Source organism: Xiphophorus couchianus, chromosome 6, assembly GCF_001444195.1.
Source record: "Xiphophorus couchianus chromosome 6, X_couchianus-1.0, whole genome shotgun sequence".
In the NCBI taxonomy this organism is placed as follows: Eukaryota; Metazoa; Chordata; class Actinopteri; order Cyprinodontiformes; family Poeciliidae; genus Xiphophorus; species Xiphophorus couchianus.
Window position 1 is genome coordinate 13,815,152 of NC_040233.1, and position 23,739 is coordinate 13,838,890.

The 23,739-nt window shown below is 39.2% G+C and overlaps 3 protein-coding genes and 1 long non-coding RNA gene across 5 annotated transcripts; 3 read left to right on the forward strand and 1 right to left on the reverse strand.

The window, feature by feature from the left end:
• Positions 1-1,473: 1,473 nt before the first annotated feature.
• LOC114146132 (uncharacterized) lies at positions 1,474-4,689 on the forward strand. The gene is made up of 3 exons (XR_003595848.1): positions 1,474-1,843; positions 4,297-4,471; positions 4,565-4,689. It is a non-coding gene; the product is annotated as an uncharacterized LOC114146132 (long non-coding RNA).
• otol1a (otolin 1a) lies at positions 3,340-10,611 on the reverse strand. Of its 2 annotated transcripts, none has more exons than XM_028019930.1 (6): positions 10,507-10,611; positions 8,536-8,632; positions 6,296-6,747; positions 6,130-6,219; positions 5,919-5,990; positions 3,340-5,062 (listed from the first exon to the last, which is right to left on the reverse strand). In XM_028019930.1, the coding sequence occupies exons 3-6, from the start codon at positions 6,744-6,746 to the stop codon at positions 4,194-4,196; spliced, it is 1,482 nt and encodes a 493-aa protein (XP_027875731.1). In that variant the 5' UTR covers position 6,747; positions 8,536-8,632; positions 10,507-10,611; the 3' UTR covers positions 3,340-4,193. The 2 variants fall into 2 exon arrangements, with proteins under 2 accessions (XP_027875731.1, XP_027875732.1); XM_028019931.1 differs by lacking the exon at positions 10,507-10,611 and adding an exon at positions 8,972-10,128.
• On the forward strand, positions 10,590-17,376 carry LOC114146127 (protein phosphatase 1L). Its single transcript, XM_028019938.1, has 4 exons — positions 10,590-11,469; positions 14,025-14,199; positions 14,601-14,762; positions 15,329-17,376. Exons 1-4 carry the CDS (start codon positions 11,071-11,073, stop codon positions 15,682-15,684), a joined length of 1,092 nt encoding a protein of 363 aa, XP_027875739.1. The 5' UTR covers positions 10,590-11,070; the 3' UTR covers positions 15,685-17,376.
• A 2,330-nt stretch (positions 17,377-19,706) lies between these two features.
• arl14 (ADP-ribosylation factor-like 14) lies at positions 19,707-23,380 on the forward strand. The gene has a single exon (XM_028019945.1). It carries the CDS (start codon positions 22,177-22,179, stop codon positions 22,714-22,716), a length of 540 nt encoding a protein of 179 aa, XP_027875746.1. The 5' UTR covers positions 19,707-22,176; the 3' UTR covers positions 22,717-23,380.
• Positions 23,381-23,739: the final 359 nt, after the last annotated feature.

Consider the following 23,739-nt stretch of genomic DNA (forward strand, 5'->3'; position numbering starts at 1 on the left):
TTTTGATTAAGTTCAACGCTTATAATCAGATTATTTCATTGCAATTCAATTCAGCTGAGTTTGTATGTCTGGTCAGATTGATTAAGTTTAGTCCTATTTGTTCAGCTCACTCAAGTTTAGTTCAACTTAATATAATTAATTGAACTCTACTTAATATAATCTAATTCTGTCAAACTGAGTTAATTTCAACTCAGTTCAACTCACTCATTTACATTTCGCCTAGTAGATTCAGTCTACTTCAGATGAATTCAGTTCAGTTCACTTTATTTCTGTTTATGGTACTTCACCTTTGTTTTGTTAATTAAGTGAAACTGAACTCAATTCACTTCAATCTTAATTAACTGAGATCAATGTAATTTATTTAATTGCAACTCACCTCATCATTTCAATTAATTTTAATTTGACTAATTACAGTTCATTCAATTCAGTTCAGTTTCTCCCCTGGCTACACATCAGTTTGGATCATTTCATAGCTCGAGAACTTATTTTTTATTCCAAATATTTTACCTTTTCTTTTTCTCACAAGGATCCTATGTCTCACTTTCTGATTCACGACAGTAAAACATAAATTACTTATCTAAAAGGGCAGGCAGTGTTATGCCATGCAATTATTTCCCGCTTCATTTGAACACAGAGCAAAGTTTAAAACCACAACCTCTTCAGAGAAACTCCCTCAGTGGGCGCTACAATCCTCACTTCCACCCCCAACAAGTGACAACTTCCTGTGGAGGTAACCATGGCTTGCTGACCTGCAGGATATCCTGCCATTGTGAAAGTGGTTTTTACAGCCTTTGCTGCACTCGTTTGCTCATTGTGGCGTCTGTGCATTTTGTTAAAACAGATGTTCAGATCAAGTATTCACTGAACATGAATAAGATTCTTGAGCAATGGAAGATTCACTGTTGTTTCACTAACATAATTTATAAAAAAGAAAAAAAAAGATTTATTTTTTTTTTGCAAAAAAGCAGCTTTTTGGTGAAGTTGACTTTAACTTTGTGCGACAGGGTATACTACCAGTCCTACTACCTCAATACTGAGCACTCAGATATTTCCAAAGGCTATTATTGCTTCCAGAGAGCATCAGAGACTACCAGGTGTTTGGAGACCTCTCCTGCGCTCCGCTCTGGCTGAGCTGCAACTCCACCGAGGGGCTCTCTGGGTTAATGCCTGCCAAACGTTTACCTGCTTCAGTTTTCCTGACTCTCAGAAAAGACGCAGGCTCACAAAAGGGAAGGATAGAGGGAGCATACAAGGGACTGAAAGCAAGGGAGTGAAAGGATGTGCATGTGTGAGAGTGCCTGCTTATGTGTTTTTGTGTGTAGGTGTGGACGGGCTGGTGTGTATGTGTCCGCATTTCATGGATCTGTTGGTGCGAGCTGTGTATATGAGTGTGTATGTGTTTACGTTTATCAGCTCTGTGCAGATGGGTGGCAGAGTGGCTCTTGCAGCCAAATGATTCAGTATGCTAATGAGTTGTTATCTGCGGTGCTGCAGGAACAATATACTGTCTTTCTCGCAGTGGGAATCCAGCCTGCTGGGAACAGATTACACTGCACACACCGCCAAGGTAGTTATTTATATTTTCACATCGAGTAGTTGAAAATACATAAATGTACAAACACACTTAGACACTTGCACACGTTTATGCCTCTATGTATGTGTGTGAGGGCGTGTGTATGTGTGTGTGTGTCCATAAACAAACAAGCAAAAATAACATTTCAACAAACTGACACAAATGTATTGCCATCACCACAAGCAGCAGCAAGAATAAGATGGAAATTTGACAAACACTCTGGGTCCTTCCGCAGTGGATGGAGATGTCATGGGCCTTCCTCTTTAACAGGTATCATTGTTGTTTCTGTCTTTTTACATGAAAGTCTACAAATGCTGTTCCCCTAATTATGGAGAACTCTTAATTAATTCTGAATGCTTTCCTTGAGATATCCTATTAAATAGACAGTTTTTGTGTGACAATTCTGTCTTTTTGAGTCAGATAAATCTTTAAGGCAAAATTAACATCTTCAAGTATCATTTGATCAAAGAAATGACGCAAAATATCTCTAAGCTGCACTAAACAGATTTGCATAAGGCATATTAATTTATTTCTACCAATTAACCTTTATTGCTGTCAACCCGTAGGATGTGACCACTGATGTCCGTAGTGTTTTCTGTACGCATGTATTAAAGAACACATGAAGCTCATTGGATGGTGTTCATAAATGTAGCATTCCAAATATCATTTCTTTCTTCCTAATGTTTCATATCATGGTAATTTTGTAGTAAACATGTATTCATGCCCTACAGTCCACAGGTGTGGTTAACGTCACCCTTAATGATTAGACTCCATTTGAAAACTAGAGGAAGCAGAAAGACAATAAAAACTTTTGTTTTGTTTACATTTCCATAAAACCTGGATTGGATTGACAAAATGTGAAGCAGTTATGTATGTCTAGTTTGCAGCTTGCAGGTGATTCAAAAAATAAAATTGTAAATTACGTTTTCAATATTATTTTGTTTGCAAAAGATGTTATTGGTTCAAATGATCCAAAAAAGGAAAAAGTTCTGTTGCATTGTCTATATACATTGATATTTTTTTAAAGTTTTATTTTAGGCCAGTGAAGACGTATATACGCACAATTTGTTTTTCATTCATCAATCGGTGGAATTTGACAAGGCTTCATCAGCAAAAAGGAAAATCCAAACTACTAAAACTTGTAGAAATTGCAGCAAAATCTTTACATTCCTGTGGTATTCAGGCATCACTGGCTTAGTTTTGTATCTTTTCCTTTATATTGTCAGAAAATAGCAACATAATATTTTTCTTTAAACAATTAAAATCGATTAAAGTGGGATTTAAATTAATATTTCACAAATATAACTAGGGCTATCCTGCTGATTTAGAAGACAAGCAGTTAAAACTGCTTGACAAAACTAAATTAGAAAAAAAAAAAAGAAACATGACAGCACCCATATTTTCTGGTTGCTGTCTGCTATTTGGTAGCAAAATGAAAGATAGTAATGAACCTGGAGGAACAGATACAGACACTAAGACAGATTCATAGTAACAACATATTTCTCCTTTTGGTAACTCATAAGTTTGAGTTTTTGTTTCCCAAATATAATGAGTAAAACTACTGTCAGTGTTCATATAAGTATCTGTTTACAATATTAAATACAATACACACACTTACACACGCCTGCGCGTGTGCGCACACACACACACACACACACACACACATGTGTATGTATGTCATGTTTAAATTATTTTAAGCTGGAGAAAATGAGTAATCAGTACTATGTATTTTAGTGGCTTTAAATCTCTGGTGTGTCTTTCAGGAGCATTGGAAGGCTGTTCTACTCCATGCACACAATCAGTTGGCTTGACAGCAATCATGAGAAATTTGTCCTGATCGTGTTAAATGTGATTAGTTACTAAGAGAATAAACCAGGATTATTAATATTCATATTTCCATTCTAATTATAGCAAGGTAATTCAACTTAACTATTATGAGTCAGACCAAGTCTTTGTGAATCAAGTAAAAAACCAAAAAAAGAAAGAAAAAGATTTTGAGTGTTTTCCATCCAGCTCTGTGACTGGTATCATGTTTAACGCTAATATTAACCTTCTCTGTTTGCAGACAGCTTCCTAATTTTCTAAGTTAATTTTCATTTTTTCGAGTGATTAGATTCAGATATTAAAATTACAGCCACATCGTGTTTTTAGTCTCTTTCCACAACCTGTTTGCCTGTCTTCTAATGCAAAACGCGACGTTAAGGTCCCCAGTAATTATTTTTTGCCAAATATGAGCATATTATGCCCTCTAGTGGTTACTTGGGGTAATTTAAGGTCTGAAGAATTGATGGGATTTTCTTACTGAAATCCCAAATCCTTCATGAAATTAGTACTGGCTCTCTTAATAAACAAAAATCCATACATAAGTGTTCTTTCAAGCAGAGTAATTTTAATGCAGTTCAACCAACAAAATTTGAAATAAAAAAATGATGCCCTCTCAGTGTCCTAGTGTAGTAAAACATGCAAAGTAATTGGTTTGATCAGAGTAACTCTTAAGACAAAAAAAAAAGAATTCTAAGCTGCAACATTTTTACAGAAACATAAGCTGAGAGATAAGCCTCTACAAACCACAGTTGGAAAAGGAGCTAACGTAAGAAAGTTGTAAAGTTAGAAGTTGCACTTAAATCTTTTTCATAGCGCTTGTTTTTGTAGTTGAGTTTGGGTAAATCAGGAAGCCAGAGAAGGTGCTATCGTCCTCGCTGCTGGAGTAAATCCCGTTCCAGTCTCTCAGGGTCTCCAGCCACACCTGATCTCCCTCGCTGAGCTGCATCAGGACAAGGTTGGAAGCCTGGTCGATGTCCTGGCCGTAAAGGGAATCTCGTGTCCTCACTTTCCGCACCCCATTAACCACCAAGGCAACCCGCAGGGGCCGGTTGCGCACAGTGATGTGATAAGTGAGTAAGTAGACTCCCGAGTGTGTGACGTTGAACTTGTTGAGTGCCGGGTCCCAGTGACCCTCCTCATTGTAATAGACCTTATCAAACTTCACAGGCAGTCCGGGTGGAGGAAAGGACCGACTTGGGAACAAACCCACACTGAAAGCAGAACGAACCGGCTCCAAACTCTCACCTGGATCGCCTTTTGGGCCCCGAGGGCCCCGTACACCTTTAACTCCCCTCTCTCCCTTCATTCCTGCTACTCCCCTTGCACCTGGAGGCCCTCTTGCGCCAGTCTCTCCCTTCTCTCCTGCTGGCCCCATTTCGCCTTTTGAACCATCACTGCCATTTGCTCCTTGAGGACCCATCTCACCCTTTGGACCAGGAGGCCCAGGATCACCAAGATCACCTTTCTGTCCTCTCTCACCAAGCAGACATTCTCCCAAACGTCCCTGTTCACCTTTCTGACCCTTTGTCCCAGCTGTCCCTGGAGGACCCATAGGTCCAATGGTGCCCATAGTTCCATTGTGACCAGGCTCTCCTTTTTCTCCTGCGTCTCCTTTCAGCCCATTGATCCCATTTTCACCTTTCTCTCCTTTGAAGCCCAAATCACCTACGGCATGTGAAGGGTTTATGTAAAAAAAGGGAGAGAAATTATAAAAGATTTTGTATCATGAGATGCCGTTTAACCATTTAAAGGTATGTTTGTTCATTTTAATTTTAAATATTGTGGCATAAAAGTAGGGAACACATCAATGTTTTTCTCCAAAATGTATCTGTAATGGTGCTACTAAAATGAAATTCACACCATGTCGACAAGAACTCGAGCTATCTACACATACAAATGATTCAGAAACCTTCACTGTATAAATGATGTGTAATACGTTATGATGATGAAATAGATCATAAACATTGAAGAAGAAGGTAATCCAAACAGGCCTACAGGAAAATTTATAGAAAATATCAAAAACCTTTCAACACAGCCCTGCTCTTTCAAACTAAATTCTGCCAGTCATCCGACTTAAATCCATTTTTTTTAAAATCAATGGAAATACCTGAAAATCAGGGAGCATAGATGCCTTAATAACTTTGAAGATCTCCAGACAGTTTGTGTGAAAGATAGGATCACATTTACAACTGAGAAGTCAGTCTTGTAAACAAAGGTTATTCTAATCTTCTGATTTAACTTGCATAGTGCAAAATATGTGAAGTGGAAGAATAATGATACTGGACTTTCCTAATCACCTATTAAAGTGCTAACTGTCTGTGTCATTCTTTTTTTTTTACTACATATAATTTACAGACATACTGTATGTGTTCATTTCTTTGTATATTTTATGTTTCTTGAATTTTTACTAACGTGGTGCCAATTCCATGTCAGTAGCCTCATTAGAAATATATCTGCAGAGAAAAACATTGCCGTGTTTTGACAGGTGATCCACATCTAGTTTTTGAAAGAAGCTACAAACCTTTTTCTCCAGGTTTCCCTGGGACTCCAGGGGAGCCCGGTAAACCGTTTGGCCCTTGATCTCCTTTTCCACCTGTGGTAGTTTTGGTGAAAAAAACAAAACAAAAAAACAAGCAAACAAGAAAGCCAATGTCAAAAAGATAACATTTTGTGGCAAGCAGACAGCAAAAATAGAGCGTCAACAAGTATCTTTCTTTTCATTCTTGTTGAACCTTTCTCTCCGTTTAATCCACTGAGCCCAGGTAACCCAGCGGGTCCCGGAGAACCCGGGGGTCCAATTTCTCCCTTTTCTCCTGGTAACCCTAAAAATAAGAGGATAAATTACGTAAGTTTGGCCTCCAAAATTTTATTCAAAGGAAAACAAAGATCCAATCTCACCTGGAGGGCCCCTTTCCCCCGGTGACCCCTTTTCGCCAGTCGGACCTTCGGGACCTTTCTCTGGTGGACAGCACTCACAAACATTGAAGAAGCATTCATTGTAGTCAAATGTATAATTTCCAGGGGCATTTCCAGGGGGGAGGATTGCATCAGTGAGGTACTCAGTTGGGTAAGCCTCACTGTTGAAGATGCTGCTGTCTGTTGGGGACAGGGAGTATCCATCCGTCATAAACCCAGTTGTTTCTTCTGTGTGCAGGCTGCTGGAGGGAGATGGGTTTTTTGTAGCAATCTGTCCAGACCTTAATCCCCCACCGAAACCACTGGTCCCAGTTTGAGGAGGCTTGTTGGTGTTCTGAGGTTTGGGCCAACGTGTGGTCCTGCCACCAGACGTGAGCGTAATAATGAAGGCCATAAAGACGGTGGTCACCAGGATGAGATCAGCGGATGGCATGCTGAATGATCAGGTGGAAGTTAGAAGATGGGTTACTGGTTGTTTATTTCAAAGATTCGCAAAACAAAAATGGCTGTTTTCAGGAGAGCAGCATCGTTTTCGAAAGCCAGTCAAAAAGTCATTTCTGTTGACGATGTAGGTAGAGGTGGAGTTGAATCTTCTCGTTCAAATGAAAAACAACATTCAAAATTTCAAAATGGGCTTTGAATAGCTGCATCCCATGCAGTTTATTTTGACTCATTTTGACAACATGTGTAAAGGTTCCAAAGGTTCCAATTTTCCTTATTGTTCCAAACCGTTACTCTTGGCATAAATGGACAATGCAATACAAAAATTCACATCTTCTCATACTTGAGCTAATGATGTCAAAGTACTGCAGTATGATGTAGCAGGTTAGTCAAACACAAAATAGGACAAAATTGTGAAGTGGAGGAATAATGATAGAGGGTTTTCCTATTTTGATTTTTGTAAATTAATCTCTGGTCTGCATTGTGTTCTTGTGTGTGCCTCTGAACTGACCCTAAATCTGGACTTTAACTGGACTATCATAACATAGCAATCTGATTTGATCTAAGCCATTTATTGTAGCCTGCTGTAGGGTTTTTGTCTTGGTAGAAAGCTAACAAACAACCAAGACTCGAAGCTGTGGCAGCTTCTCTCAAGTTTTCTACGGTAAAGTACCTGTGTTTATTTCCATCCAACTTTCAATAAACTCTTACCAGTTTATCTTTCCCTGCTAAAGAAACATAACGCTGCCACCACCATGTGGTAAGCACCTTTTTCTCCACATATTTTTTATGTCCCCTGCACTCATGAAATTTGAATAGAGTATTTTTTTTTTCTTTTGAAGCAAAACCACAAAGATTTCAGGTGACCTTCAGCATGCAGATCTTAAAAACTTGAAAAAGATTTAGAAAGCATGTGATAAAATCCCAAAGACCAGCAACCACTGTCAAATTCCAAGGTCACTCCAATGAACACGGACATTAGAAACCATCATGCAATTTTAACTTCCGTTCTCCTTTCAGGTTACAGACGCACTTTGGCAAAAGCCTGCCAGTCAACACGGTGCTGTTGTTTCTAAAATTGTATTGTGGAACTGAAATAAAAAAAGACGGAAGTCCTATATTGAACAGAAACTCTGAAATTCTCTGTGCAGCAGTCATTTCAGTTCAAAGTTAAAAAGCAGTCTGCTTTTAATGAAATGGGGAATGGTTGAGGCGTTTGTCAGTAACAGATACAACAGCAAGAGTTTGTGATAGAATGTGGGTGCACTGATGTCACTAACCTGGAAGATTACCTTTGCAGGAAACACTATTGATACATTAAAATTTCACAAGTAATATTCCATATGTAATATTTTCTGTCAGTTTGTATATTTGTCACAAAAAACATGCTTTACAAACTTTTATCATGCAAAGCAATTTGAATTGCCTTATTGCTGATACAAATACAAATAAACTACACTTGACATGACAAAAAGGAAACATTTTCCCAATCAAGAAGTGTAAATAACGGGAAATGTAGTTCATAACGTGTTAAAGATTTATAGCTCAAAACTTTCTTAAGTATATTGCTGATATCAAAATGTGTAATTCTTCATATTTTCTAACCACAGTGCCATTTCAGCTAGGAATCTGAATAGCCCTCTCCTATCAACATCTGTGTTGAAAAATAACAATATTTTAAAGTGATAAATGCAAGATTATTTTAAAGTTTAATTTCAAGATTTTTCTGGAAATAAGCTCTGTAGCAAGGAAAAGCATCCAGAAGCAAAATATATATTTACCTGGTTATGTAGACTGTGATGATTCTTCACTCCATCCCAACCAAGCAGGTACTGGTGGTGCCCCCCTTTTATTGCTCACGTAGCCTAACTTCGGCACCTTCACACCAATAAAAGAACAAAACACAGAGGGTTATCAAATCGTAGGTGGGCTGGACTGGACAGATTATGTGACTCTTGGATGGATACGAAACAAAGCAGGTTGTGTACAAAGAAGGACTTTCTTCTTTGCAAATGGGATATGAATACTGTCCCCCGAGACTACATCAACTATTAAAGAGTTATTTATGCACATTTGCTTTTCTGAAAACAGGAAGACATGCCATTTTACAAAAGGTTCTGTTAGCATTACGCATTTTGTTTAGCTGCACAAGTTCAAACACAGTTCGCAGGAAAAGGCATTTCATAACAAACTAAGTGTACAGGGTAGTGATCACACCGTCTGGCAGTACTTCAAAGCAGATCAATGGATCACTGTACACCCTGTGGGAGGAGGATCAATGTCTTGAAACAGGTGGCAAGGAAACCCTGAGCCAACCATTTACTTCCTTGATCAAGCACACCTAAAGATCAGCCCAGAAAACCAGAGAAGCATAATGGAAATTTAACACTGATTAACTGATCTCAGTGTGTCAGAATATCTGACATTAATGTCAAGCTTCTACACGCAAATCTCTTCAAACGTCTTTTGAGGTTTGCTCTTTCCATCAATGTGCTATTCAGCTTCTATGCAAATCTAAAACGGATTTAAGGTTAAGATTTACCCCTAAGTATTAGCTATACTCAAGCTTAGTTAGACTGAATGGATCTTTGGTCTTGGTGCTATTTCCTAGACACTGGACTTTGGCTGGTCCATTCAAATGTGGGAACAAGGTTTAATCTGGGGTATTTCATTATTGCCCTGACAAGCTGAAAGAACGTTGTTTATTTTTCTGTCTATGCTGCATGAGTTTAATCTTGGCTGCAATCTGACTGAATCTTAGAGCATGGAGGTTATGGGCAAGTTTATGCTTGAAAACCTTGAAACTGGAATTTCTGATTCCTCAAACAATGCACTATGAAAGCCATTGCCAAATAAGTAAAGGCATTTAGAGTCACCATGTCATAATATCCTTCATTTCTGCAGCAGGAATTCGGAGAAGTGGTATAGATTCCAACCTTCTTTTCAATATGTTGAACAAATCAAGTGTAAGTTGAAATTCCCATGCATATAACAAATCTGTGCAGGTAGAGCACCAAAAGCAGCTTTAGCTAAATCTGTCTCTGCCATATGAGATATGCTTCCCTATAATGGCCCAATTATTTGTATTATTTTTAGGCACATTGTATTTAATAAAAAAAAAAAAAAATTTAAACTGTTGGTTCTCAGGGACATAAGAAATAAAAGCTTGTTGTGACATTTATGGCATGCAGTTTTTGGTGCATATTGTTTTAATTGTTAAAACAGTGAATGACATAGCTACAAGTAGCTAAAAATTTAATTAAGTTAAAATAAGTTTATTTTAATCCACTGTAGTAACTTATAACCAATGCTGTAAACAATGTGTCTATGGACCCCTAATAGTGTAATTCTCATAGAAATGTTTTTTTTTTTTTTTTACATATTATTTTATATATATATCTTTAACCAATTTAGAGTATTATGTGAAATATGGCGGGGTTTTTTTCTGTAATGAGTTTTGTCTCATTGATAAATTCAGTTGCTCATTGTAGCGAACGGTAAATACATGCTATGATATATAGCGGAATATTTTAGATGAGTTGTGGTTGGTTCTGATGTCTAACTTGCGGGATGACGTTACGGTATTTTAAAGCCGTGGTGTGTGCTATTTGTCCAGTGTTTCGCTCGAGTTCGCAGCTGCGCACACTTGTCAGCGGACTGTATTGACTTTAGGGTCACTTTGTTCATTGTAGAAACCCCTTCCGCTTTGTCTTTTCAGAATAAAGGCTTCTCTATGCAAGCTTCGTCCACACCTTATTGTTTCTCTGTCGCGTGTTTAGCTTTATTAAGACAAGCAATCCACTTCCGGCTGCGTCCCCGTCGTCTCCCGTTTCTTGTGACAATTCTCAAGAAATGAGGCGTGTAGTGTGAAAAAAAAAAATCATATTAATACGGAGGCTAAATACACGTTTAAGAAAAGGGGTCAAAGGCGGGAAAAGAGGACACCTCCAAGTCTCCTCCGAGACTCTAACGTCGCTCTCCGATGTGCGTCTGACCCAAAAACTCGGCCATTGAGCGATGGGATGTGGGAGATCTGCTCAGCTCCCTTGCAGCTGTTCAGGGGGCCGAGGATAGGACCAAGACATCGGTCACAGTCACCGGCAGTGTGGCCTGTTGGTTCTCCGCCCGATTAGTGCGCGAATGCGCTTGGGAGTCGCTGGACAAACCAGCCCACGGAGGAGCTTTTTCAGAGCCTAAATTCCGTTTTTGTCCGTCATTGTGATAGCAAATCGATCTCTTCACAGCTCCTCGAAGCGGATGGAGTGAACCGTGCCAAAAGAGGAGGGGGTAGTCAGACTGCAGCTCGGTTGCGTGTGATGATAGGAGACACAATGACGCTCCTGTCTCTTTTGGGTCGGATCATGCGCTATTTTCTTCTCAGGCCGGAGACGTTGTTCCTTCTGTGCATCAGTCTGGCGCTGTGGAGCTACTTCTTTCACACCGACGAGGTGAAAACCATCGTCAAGTCCAGCCGGGACGCCGTGAAGATGGTGAAGGGGAAAGTGGCGGAGATTTTGCAGAACGACCGCTTCGGAGGCCTCAGCGTCCTGGATGCGGAGTTCTCCAAGACGTGGGCGTTCAAGAACAACAACGTAGCCGTGTACTCCATACAGGGCAGGAGGGATCACATGGAGGACCGGTTCGAGGTGCTCACCGACATCACCAACAAGAGCCACCCGTCTATATTCGGGATATTCGACGGTCACGGGGGAGAGGTACCGTATCGCAGCCCCGTTTCACTACAGCTGCTGCATCGAGTTTAGATGCGGTGGATGTTGCGTTTGTTTCCAGTTTAAAATCGATCTGAATCAATGAAGACAAATGTGAACAAACCCTATAGTTTCTGCCAGGGAAAACTACACTTTTCATGCGAGGAGGGAAATTTTTCCTCATGTAAGGGGGAAAAATTATGAATTATAAAGTTTTAACCAAAAATAATTTGCTTTGACTATTTGGATTTTCATAAACTTTTCAAACTAAACAGTCATTCCCCCCCCCCCTTTTTTTATTCCTTGTTTGTGTTTTCTTGCATTAACGCCCTAACAATGGCTGTGCCTCTCAGGGAGTTGACTTGAGGGTTGTAACAATGAGCTTTGTGTGCTGTGTGTATGTGTGTGTGTGCTTTTTGTCCCTCAATTCACTCCCTCCACTGTCAAGGGTCAGTATTTTCTCATGCTGTGCCTGAAGACTCCTGGTTTCAGACGCCATCTGTCACTGAGAGTGTGTAGTTTGAGACTTCTCTGAACAATGAATCCTATGAGTGTATGGGATTTTGGTATTTCTGGAAAAAAATAACTCAATAAAAAATGTACTGTTGTTAGTGTTATTTCAGTGACAAAAGTTAGTGCTATTTTTCCTTAGACAAACCAGAGGAACTGCTGATGTCAAGCTCAAAGTTTCCATTTCTGGTCACTGGCCAATTGCTTACATGTTTAAAAGAAAAAAAAACTTTACTTTTAATGGCTATTTAAGTTTAAATCTTGGAAAATTAGCACTTTTATGGTCTTTTGTCTGGTTTACCAGAAATGTCAGATGCGCCCGTCCTACATGCTGTTGCAACAGACACAGTATAGTTGGTATTTGCTCATTTGGACTTCTTTATTTTATTCCAATAAACTAATATTTGTTGTTCTTGTCAGTCTGATAAGAACAACATCCGCACCCCCTCAATAGCATTATCTCACAGCACCAGCTATTGTTTTATGTCAAGTTACTTTTTGTTGTTTAATGTACATTAGACAACAAATGCATATAGTTGTTTACCCATTTTTCCATATATTTTTCCACTCATCTCCTCTTAAGCGTCAAGACAGTTTCCTGCTTTGGAATCAGTTGTGAATGCATAGAAACTATATTGAACGAAGTGATGCTCCTGCAGAGCCATATGAGGAGAAATAGATCAGTGTGTTGTGTCCCTGAAAACACAAAGAAAAATTTTAGACACGTCTGTGTTTTCCCCTCCCTGCTGTATTCATTGAATCATGAGTTGTGCCCCTGAAAATGAAAGTCAGCACTAGCTGCTGCTGCTTTCAAAGCTTGATTTACAGAACTAATGTTGTGGAAACACACACACACACACACATTTACAACTTTGCTCTATCAAATTCAAGTTTATAGCCATAGGCTGAGAGAGGAGCAAAGCCATTTTGATATAACAGTGATGTCAGCAAGAAACCCAGGCTACACATCAGTCCACTTTTAATACCACGGCTCCCATATTTTACATTCACTAATTAAATGCACCAGCAGTAAAATCTTTTGGCTATTAAAAAGGTTTGCAACTGCATTAATCCTGCCGTTTTTTTGCCGTTTGCTGCAAATGGAAAACTGCACTTAAAGCTCTTTTCCTCATCCAGTCTCAAAGAGTACCACTCTATCCAATTAAATAATGCGCAAGTACTCTTTCAGCAGAGCGGGAGGTGAGGGGAGGGGCAGAAAAGTGACGGTGTTTCTCCCATGTTAAGTAGGATTTAGTTTTTATCTACAATTTCATAATCTCGGGCTAATACCTCTCCTCTGGTTCACACACCTTTGCTGCAGCGGATTTGCAATTTCACATTCTGCAGGATGACAAACTGACTAAAAAAACTGAAGAGAGGGTGTTGCGATCGTTAGCACTGTAACTTCGCTGCAGCATTGTGGCTGTCTTTGTGCTGCGCGCAGTCAAGTCACTGCCAAGAGAAGCTTCACTTCTGAAAATAGAAATTCAAAGAAAACTTTGCATGAAAGGTCATATTTGCTGGAAACTGTTTAAGCACATCGCCACATCAGAAAGCAGCACCATGAATAATGTGAAATTATTTTAATTATCCGTTTTTAAGGTGTAAGAAACATGGACTGTATAAAGAAAGGAATTCAGATGGTTAATTGTACTTTTTGGTCTAAAGAAAATTTTAGCAGGAAAACTGAGGGAAGAAGCAAGTAAGTAGATGTTTGTGAAGGATGAGGAGGCTGTTCAATGATTCAGCTCAGACTAGCTGCCTGCTCAATGCAGCTTAATGGCATACGGAAAAATTATACAAAAGACTCATAGAAAAACATGTCAGATCAGCTTATAATAAAGTTCTAATAAAATCTGGCAAAATCCGGTCAAAGTAAAGCAAACCTTGTTCTCTTTGTGCAAATTTCCATCACATTCATGGCATTTCTGAGCTCACTGACGGCATCCACGCAAAGCACAACTCTGCTCTGTGCCTCCACTTTCTTGTCGTATCTCTCTAATCGCCACTGTGGGTCTGTTTGTGTTCCTTTGGCTTCCTGTCTGCCGCAGGCTGCAGCTGATTATGCCAAGGCCCACCTGCCTGAGTCTCTGAGGCAGCAGCTGCAGGCCTTGGAGAGGGAGAAGAGGGAGAGCGCTGTCTCTTACGCCAGCATTCTTGAGCAGCGCATCCTGACTGTGGATCGGGAGATGCTGGACAAGCTCTCCGCCAACCATGATGAAGCAGGTCGAGAAGGAGAGGCGGGCGGCCAGAGGGAGGGGGATAAATTAACGTGAACCGCAGCAGCCCAATGAAGGGAGAAACTGTGATAAACTATAATCAACTTTTGGCGCAATAATTTATGTCACATACTCTCTTAATGTGATCTAGAACAATCTCTGATAAAAAAAAATAAAAAGAATCTGTTCTACATCATCCTAAACTTACCCTGTAGGGGAAGTTTCGTGAAAAGATGCAAATACACTTTTTGTGAAAAGAAAATACAACATTTACTCTTAGCAACAATATTTTTCAATTATGTAGTAATTAAAACAAGATATTGAGTAAATTTTAAATATTTGATTTTTTTATGATGGGATTTTAAACATGTTCTGGTTTCTGTTGTTCCCTTCGAACTTCTCATCCAGGTACAACATGCCTGATGGCTCTGTTGTCAGACAGAGAGCTCACTGTGGCCAACGTCGGAGACTCTCGCGGAGTGTTGTGTGACAAAGACGGGAATGCCGTTGCGCTGTCGCACGACCACAAGCCATATCAGCTGAAAGAGCGCAAGAGGATCAAGAGAGCAGGTAGATGCTGAGGCAGTACTGCAGTGCATCCAACATAATCTACTGCAACACCCTTCGCTGTGACTTTAGTGTTCTTTGTTGCCATCTATAGGGGAAATCCAATATAGCATTCTGTTAAAATATACTGCATCAGGAAAAAAAAATAAAAAATTCTACACACTGATATCTCTGCAAATTCTGCATATTGACTATGTGATACACTGCTGGCTTCTATATTTCTATTCAAGTCTTTTCCATTTTTTTTCTAATTTATTAGGTCGTTTAGGAATCTCTATGGTAAATCTGTAAAATAGTTCAGGTTTTTTTTTTTTAACAACGTTTGCCCACTTTAACCCAAGTCTAGATATCAGTTTATCCCATTTTACCTCACTAGACTTGTTTTTACAAAGTACTTAAACTTTTGCTCAAATGGTATTTCTTTATTATTATTTTCATTTGTTGCAAAACAGCTATACCATATAAGCCTTTTAGTGGTCATAATCACAACATAATTTGTTTTAATAGCTTTTTTATAACAGAAGTAGACATTTTTTCTGAAATAACTTTGTATTAATGTTTATTTGCAGGAGGCTTCATCAGTTTTAATGGATCCTGGCGAGTTCAGGGAATCCTGGCCATGTCTCGCTCCTTGGGGGACTACCCTCTCAAGAACCTCAACGTGGTCATTCCCGACCCAGATATAATGACCTTTGACCTGGACAAACTACAGCCTGAGTTTATGATCCTAGCATCTGACGGTCTTTGGGACGCCTTCAGTAATGAGGAGGCAGTGCGCTTCGTCCGCGAGCGCCTGGACGAGCCTCACTTCGGTGCCAAGAGCATCGTCCTCCAGTCGTTCTACCGCGGTTGCCCCGACAACATCACAGTCATGGTGGTAAAGTTTAAAAGTGGAGCTGGGGGCAGTAGCAAGGCTGGTGTGTAGGTCTGGGGAGCTCACACTGTGATCAGAAGGATTTTTTTTACCCCTCGTCTGGATGCAGCAGGAAGGTTACAGGAAAGCTGAGGTGTGTACTTATAACAAGTCGGCACATAAATTTCCTCATGTAAAAACAAAGCTATGTTTTTCAATTGTCAATTTATTCAGAAAAGGACATTTAAACATACTGTAACTAACCTTTGTATGATTGATCAATTCTTGGAAAAAAAACAAAACATAAGTGCATAGTAAGTACAGAACTACTACAGACACAGGGGATTTTCTCTTAACCAGCACATACCAGACTGTGACTGCTTTACTTCTGTTTACTATAAATTGCACACGGACAGTACAACTCCACTGGAAGCTTTTTACGGGATGCTTTAAGGAAAAACTGTGTTACTATAGGAAGGTGCTAAAGCTGTAAATGCAAAACCACAGGCTTGTGGTAATATGATGATGCTCTGAATTGTATGTATCTAATCTTTCTTATTGAACAGAAGCAGTTTGTCATATTAAACAAGGCTGCAGAAGATCCAATATACTTAATTAACTTGAAGCATTGCTGTGCACAGATCTAACCTTTGAGTGTACAAAACTTACCCCCTGCATACTTGAATGGTTCCTGTTTAGTGTTGACAGTCTCGCCCTTAGCATGCATTCAGCATTAATGCATGCTGAACTGCATGGATTCTATAAATAAGCTGTCGACACGACCAGTAGGGCGGCAGACAACACAGTGCTCCTGCTGTGACTTTGGAGGTCCTTTACTCATCGAGCTCTTAAGAAGCACATGTTTCTACATCTGTAAGCTGTCTTCCAAAAAGTAGTCAAAAACAAGTGTAAATGATAAAAGGGAAGCCTCTTTATTGCAAATTCTGAAATGAAAAATTAAATAACTAATTGTTTTTTTTTCAAACAAAATAGAATTTGCAGTTGATTATTTTTAATAATCTTAGGGGTTTTTTTATCCTAATGTGTAATCTAAGATTTCACCAAATCCATACAACAATTATACTATTGTTTGTTGGTTTTGTGTTACAAAGTCATATGAAGACACACAAACAAATAACACGCCGGCATCACCTTCCTGCATCTGAATGTCTGAATGGAAAAGACAAATCCTGATCTTCAGGTAAACCATCAATTTTCCACATATATCATAGCATTCTGTGGGACTACAGACTTTCAGCTTTGAGATGCTGTGGAATTATTGCAGCAATGACCTTATAAGAACATTTCAACCTTCAATATGCAGACACTCTATCTAGGCTGAAGAAGATTTGATTACCTCAGCTGAGTGCTTCAAGTGACTCCAGCTGCTCTAATTGTTTCGGCTAATAATCATTTGACCACTTTATGACACTTATGGTCCCTAAAGCAAAGTGTGCTTCCATTCTCAGGGAGTCAAGAAAAACTGAATTTAAAAGGAAACAGTGATTATACAAAGTGGGGCTGCCTAAAACCACACACACTCACACACACACACACCCTCCTACACATATTACATAGGTGTAACACATCCTGATTTTTTACAAAATACACTACATTTCTATCTGTTCAGACCCATGTCAAATGCATTCTTTAGATACACGTACATTCAAGGCTGGATAAATAACAGCATGGCATAAGTTCTTGATGATCCTGACTGTTAGTTTTGTCACAGCAAAAAAAAATAAATTAAAAAATTAAAACGTTGGTTGTTTTGTGTCAGCTGATGCACATTTGGGCTGTTGTTTCTCGCTAATGTTTGTTACTGATTTTCCTGGAAGTGATCGCTAAATAGCCTTTGCAAAGCTGAGATCATCGATGTAAATGGTTTTTTTTTCTGTGAACAGGCTTTGATGGAGTTGTTTAAAAGGTTTCCATCAATTTTCTTTCTCCTTTTCCTTTGCAGAATGACCCCTACTGAAATCTAATTTCACAAAAATAACTTCTTTTTTTTCCCCCATTTGGATTGTTTTAACTCTTTCAAGTCTGCAGAAGGTGGGCGGCACTCAAAGAGAAATTATGGCCAAAATGCCTAGTTCATTTGTTAAACATGCACATAAAAGCTGGGAAAACAAAGTAGTTTTTCAGAGTGCTCACAATTTTTAATGGTTGTTTGGACATATCAGCCAATAGTAACAGAACCCTTAGTAATATTAACACTAGGATGGCTCGGTTTTCGAGTCCTTCCCATATCGGCTCAACAGGGCCAAAAGGCCGGAGTCCACCCTGACGACTCTGATGGCTCAAATTAGCATCCCTTCTTCAATTGTAAATGTGGCCGTTGACCGTCAGGCCAGAGGGTAGGAATGTGAATAGTCCATGTTGGGGGTGGGTGCGATCTATGATGGAGGCAGCTCTACAGTAGACTCTCCTGTAGGTAGTGCTCTTCTTGTCCCCTTCCATTTTAACTCTTTTCAGTAGCAGGATATTGTACATGTTAGCTTCCTTAGTAATTGATATTTTACAAGAAAACTACAATAAAGCTGTAAGCTCAAACAAATTTGAAAGAAGCTAATTTAGCTTTCTGAAGGAACGGAGCATAATTGATGTAACTGGGACTAACTAAGAAAACTAAATGTGGAACATATCTTACAATAAGAGATATTCAAATAGTTAGTTCACCCATATTTTAGGTGTGGACATTACACGTCAATCTGTCACTGGTTTTTGAATGAGGTGTGTTCATTAAAAGGTTTTTATGTTTGTAAAACCTGATTCAGTATCTGAAATCTACATCTTTTCAATGTTTTCACCATCTGCAGCATCGCAATGTTAATGAACAAAGTACTGTACTTAAAGTGTTTGTCATAGCGCGCTGTTTTTGACCAGATGAGCACACAAGATTTTGGGTGGTGAAACAAATGAGATGATTCATCGTGAACTCCTTGCCTATAAAGGGAAGGCTGCTGGTAATGAAGCGGATATACTCTCAAAGCAATACAGCTGACTTCACGGGCAGCGGCGACATGTCAGAGAAAGTTCCAGTAAGCCACACTTGATTTGCTACTGCTTTCACTTCCTACTATTACCACTGTATACCATGACTATGTTATCATCTGAGAGCAACCATAAAAACTTTTTTTTTTTATTTATTTTTTATTAAACAGGTGGTTACCTGATGCCTTATTTATTGAGTTTTTGGATGTCTCTGGCAGATCAACAAGATCTGCATACTGTATGTTTAATCTGTCCTGTACCTCAGTAGAAGTTTACAATAAAAACATTTTACTCTGAGAAGCTTGAGTTCTGAGTATTTAAACCATGCTAATTCATATAAAATATTCATCTTTTAGCAATTCTATAATACCAGAAGCCAGAAAAATAATTTCTAGAACTTTACATGTCGATGTTTGTATAAGTGTTTTTATCTCGCATGTGGCAAGATAAAAGCATGTGTAAGATAACAGGTATTTAGAACCTGTTAGTTCTAAATACCTTGCTCAAGAGAACAGAACATGAAAACATAAGCAGTTGTCATCACATAAAGGCATCCTGTTGTGCTTTTTATCACCTGTTCTGGAATTTGAATAAGCTGTGTGCTAATAACAAGGACGCTGTGTCTAAATAAACACATTGTTGTAAATCAGTCAGTTTACAGTGGCTACTACATGAGTCACTACTGGTGAGCTAAAGCTGGGAAACACATGATCTTGTCGGACCGCACCAGCTATGCTCCCGTCAGGCCAGAAATAGCTTCTTCTCAATGTCATCCCTGCATCCTCGCCCTGAAAGGGAGAGTACACAACTCCTTATTCCTTTTCAAGCACCTCAATAAGTTTTGTAAAGGGGGCCCAAATGGGAAGACAGCGCTAACAATCTTAGAGTGACGCATCAAAAGAAGCAAACTCAAAAAAGAAGAAAATGGAATGTTCAAAGTTGTAGTTTTTGTGTAAATGAAATTATGCACACCGTAAAATGTTCCATTTTAATTCCAGGTTGATCGGTAGCAAAACACAGAACAATCTAAAGGAGGTGAATACTTTCGCAGGTCACTGTACCATGAAAAAAAACAAAAAAAAACTGGAACAAGCCTTTTTATATATATAGGCGTGGACATTGTCCCCCCTGGTGGCACCTCTGACTCAAGGTCGGAGACGGCGTGCAGCAGGTGGACTGCCTTAATATAGCCTGAACATGAGCTTATTGCACTGCCCACGCCCCCACATTGGTGTCTTAACAGCCCTATAAGCAAATGTGTCACACTTCAGTGTTACCGGAACACTTTACTTTGCCGTGTGTACTTAGCAAATATAAGCGAAAGAACAGAAGGGTATTGACTACAGAGGAAAAGAAAGAATAACATTTACTTCATTTTGGGAGCTGTCAGTAAGTCACTTGAGTTTTCAACCAGCATGGGACAACACGAATCCAAATCCTCTGTTGAAGCCCGCGTTATTTTCCACCGCTGTTGTCCAGAAGACATGAGCCTGAAAATGGATCCTACTCCATCCTCCGTTGTCCACATTCAGAGGAAGGTGCCCTCTCCGGTGAGATGCCTACATCATTCTGCCCAGACCACGGAGAAATCCTCAGCCCACTCCTGGCCTCTGAGTCGTTGTGACACAGAGGGACTGGTGTATGTGATGGATAACCCAACTGGTGGCGTCTGGGTGAAACCGAGGGAAAAATGGACCCGATCCTGATGGGAAGAAAGTTCGATCAATGGAATGCCATGGATTTTACTGGAAGAATCAGTCGAGATGTGACTGAATACCTTTCTGTTCAGGTTCCTTTCATTTGGGTTCCCTAAGGCTGATGTTCAGCTACTCTGCAGCTTGTGGAGCGGGGCGAGCGTGAAGGCCTGTTAGTCTCTGGGGAGCAGGTTGTGCACCGATCACTGCAGTGATTTAAGTGTTACTGTGGGTTACGCTGAGCAAGCAGAAGCCTGCGTTTACAAAGTCAGTGTTACATGTGTACTGCCATGTGTTGGTCATTTATTGGGCATTGATCCATTGGATTTTGCAATGGATACAATCGTTTGAGTAAAATATACTTTATTATTTTAAAAAGAAGTCAAAACAAAAAGAGAAGTCAAGTCGGATAAAGTGCTTGAACCACTTTCATTGGAATGTGTATCAGTAGAACCTTCCAAAGTCTGACCTAACCTTTATTTATTTTTCTCTCCTTTTTATTTATTTATATTCATTGCTAGAGCACTGAAAAGAAAAAAAATACAACCGATTTGTATTTATTATGTTTTGATATTTTAGTTTGAATGTAAAACCTTGAGAATTAGAACTGGTGCATTTTTTTTAAAGTCAGACCACATTTGTTTTCACTTTAATTATTATTTGTGCATATGTGTTTTTTTAAATTATTTATTTCTTACTGAAAGATGTGGTGTGTCTGACCCCAGTGTTTACATTGAACATTTTAGCCTCTGTTGTTTTGAGTACACAGACTCCCTGAATAACATTTTCCACACTTCATTGAAGTTTAGCTGCCTAATGCAACTTGATTTATACTTAAGCAAGGGGAAGGCGTAAAGATTTATAGTCTTGTATTATGATGGTCAAATATTGCTTATATTTAAAATATTTTATGATTAATTGGATTTGTCATTAAAACTGTGTTGAGTGGATTTTTAAATTTTTAAAAAATGGAAATTTATTGTCACAGTCACATGTTGACTATAGTACTTTCTGACACTTGGAGGAGCAGAGATATGTTTGTTTACCCCAAAGGGCTGTTTGACATGTCTGCACACCAACAGTGCTAGAATTGCTGAAATTAGCATCATATTTACTGATTCCAATTTGGTTATAAATTTAAAAAAAAATTGTTCTCTTTTGATGGAATCTGGTGATTTTTTTTTTGTTTTGTTTTACTTTTGTGGTTTCAAATGCACTTTAACTGCTCAGAGTTGAAGTATATGGTTCTGTATGCATACATTTTCTAAAACCTACTTTAAAGTGAATAAAATCCTTATTGATTTTGTTGTGAGAAAAGGGAAAGTTCAGTTGCTTGTTTTGGTGTTTCGATCACAATAGATACAGAAAAGTATAAAAGCCATCATATTTCGGGCACTCAAACTTGAATTATTACAGACTGTTCAAAACACAGTTTTGATTTGTGAAGTTCGAAAAGTAATATTCTGCTTTTAGGACCACAAAGAGGATGGCAGGGTGCCATTTATTCAACAACCGTCACTACCTGTTAAACAAATACCTAATCACCCATTAATGTTCCCATAAAAATATGCTGTCTAAATACATACATATTTTTTGAGTCATATGTTTAGCAGCATGTAAGCTAAATGGTTAAAGAAATATTGTCAAGAATGAAACTATTTCTGGTTGGTGGAAACATCGTTCGACTATAAATGAAGGATAGGTCGAAACTTTGCCCCTTTTTCCGCGACTTGTCAGTGTACAGTGAATCATAATCAGCACCGAGATAATAGCTTATCTATTAAACTCCGGGCAACGCATTGTGCAAACAGTACACCAGGCCGGTCATGCAGCTGCGCCTCACACCATTAAAGCGTCTGTGTGAATTCACGCCGCCATGGGTCACCCGATCTCCAAACAACCACAGGTTCAAGTCCTTCTTCTGGGCCTGGACAATGCTGGAAAATCCACTCTCCTCTACAAAATGAAACACAACGTTGGCGTCTCCACCGTCCCGACGATCGGCTTTAATGTGGAGATGTTGGACGCCAGAAAAAACAGGAAGAACATCTCCGTGACCGTGTGGGACGTCGGTGGTCAGGGGAAGATGCGCGAACACTGGCAGGACTATTACCAAAACGCGGCAGCCGTAGTGTTTGTGGTGGACGCCTCGGACTTTGGGCGCATGGATGAGGCGCGCAGCGAGATGAAGAAGGCGCTGCGCAGCGACCATCTGCGGGGCTGCCCGGTCATTCTGCTCGCCAACAAGCAGGACGTGAGCGGTGCGCTGACCGTCACCGAGATGAAGGATAAGTTCAACATGAGGGAGATGTGCGTGGGTCGGGACTGGCTCGTTCAGCCTTGCTCCGCTTCGACGGGTTTCGGAGTCGAGGAGGCTTTTAGGCGAGTGGTTCAAATGGTCAGACTCCCCCCTTAGCCTGGAGCTGTCAAAGACAATATCAATAAGCTTATTATGTAAGACTCTTCTAACTTATTTGCGCCAACAGCGAACTTAGCAGTCATATTATGCAAATAATTGTTCTGTGGAGTTCACAGAACAATACATGTCGTAATAAGTTACTTTTTAAGCATACTGCATTTCCAGTCATGTTTCAAAGTGGTTCGATTATAATGAAATAAATTACTTTGTTTTGATTATGCAACTTCTCCTAGACGTTTACATTGGTATTCAACAGAAGACAGAAGTGGACGGACATCGTCAGCATGTCCACCTTGCTGGTTCTGGATGCTCCTTAAACAGCCCCTTTTGAAATATGAATACACAAAGTACATTCATTGTTCAATGGACATTTTTGAAAACGGTCATTCCGAGTGTATGAAGTGCAAAAGAAAACTTTTGGGTTTTCGACATCTGATGCTTGGGAAACTCTTGCACTAACCGCATCGGCAAAAATATTTCGGATTAATTTAAAGTTGTGGTGGCTGAGCCTGTGTGAAAGTGTTTCTAGACGTTTATTAATTTACCACTCTGTTGTGAAATCTTATTGAACTGTGCTGCTGCTATCTTGCCCAGGTTTGTAAACAAGATCTGTTATCTCAATAGGGCAAATCAGGTTAAATTAAAAAAATAAGTCATTTTCTTTTGTGTCCAGTTTATTAGAAATATGTTTATTGCTACAATATTTAAACATTCTTTTACTGAAAGGAGAAACCTAACCTGGTTTTGTATTATTTTACTATAGAAAGAGATAGAAGGGCAAAATGATAGAGCGTTGTTTAAATGTAACTAACTTAGTTGAGTAAACATAGAAAATAAGTAAGAATCTGTTTGAAACTTCTTACTCTATTGCAATGTTTTGAAGATATTACATAATTTATGCTCAGAAATAATGATTAAAATATATTGTAAATGTTATTAATTTTTAAAACAGTGTATGGAAATTAAATCATCTTCAAAGAGACAACCATAGTACTGAAATATTGTTGTAGCACCAACTAT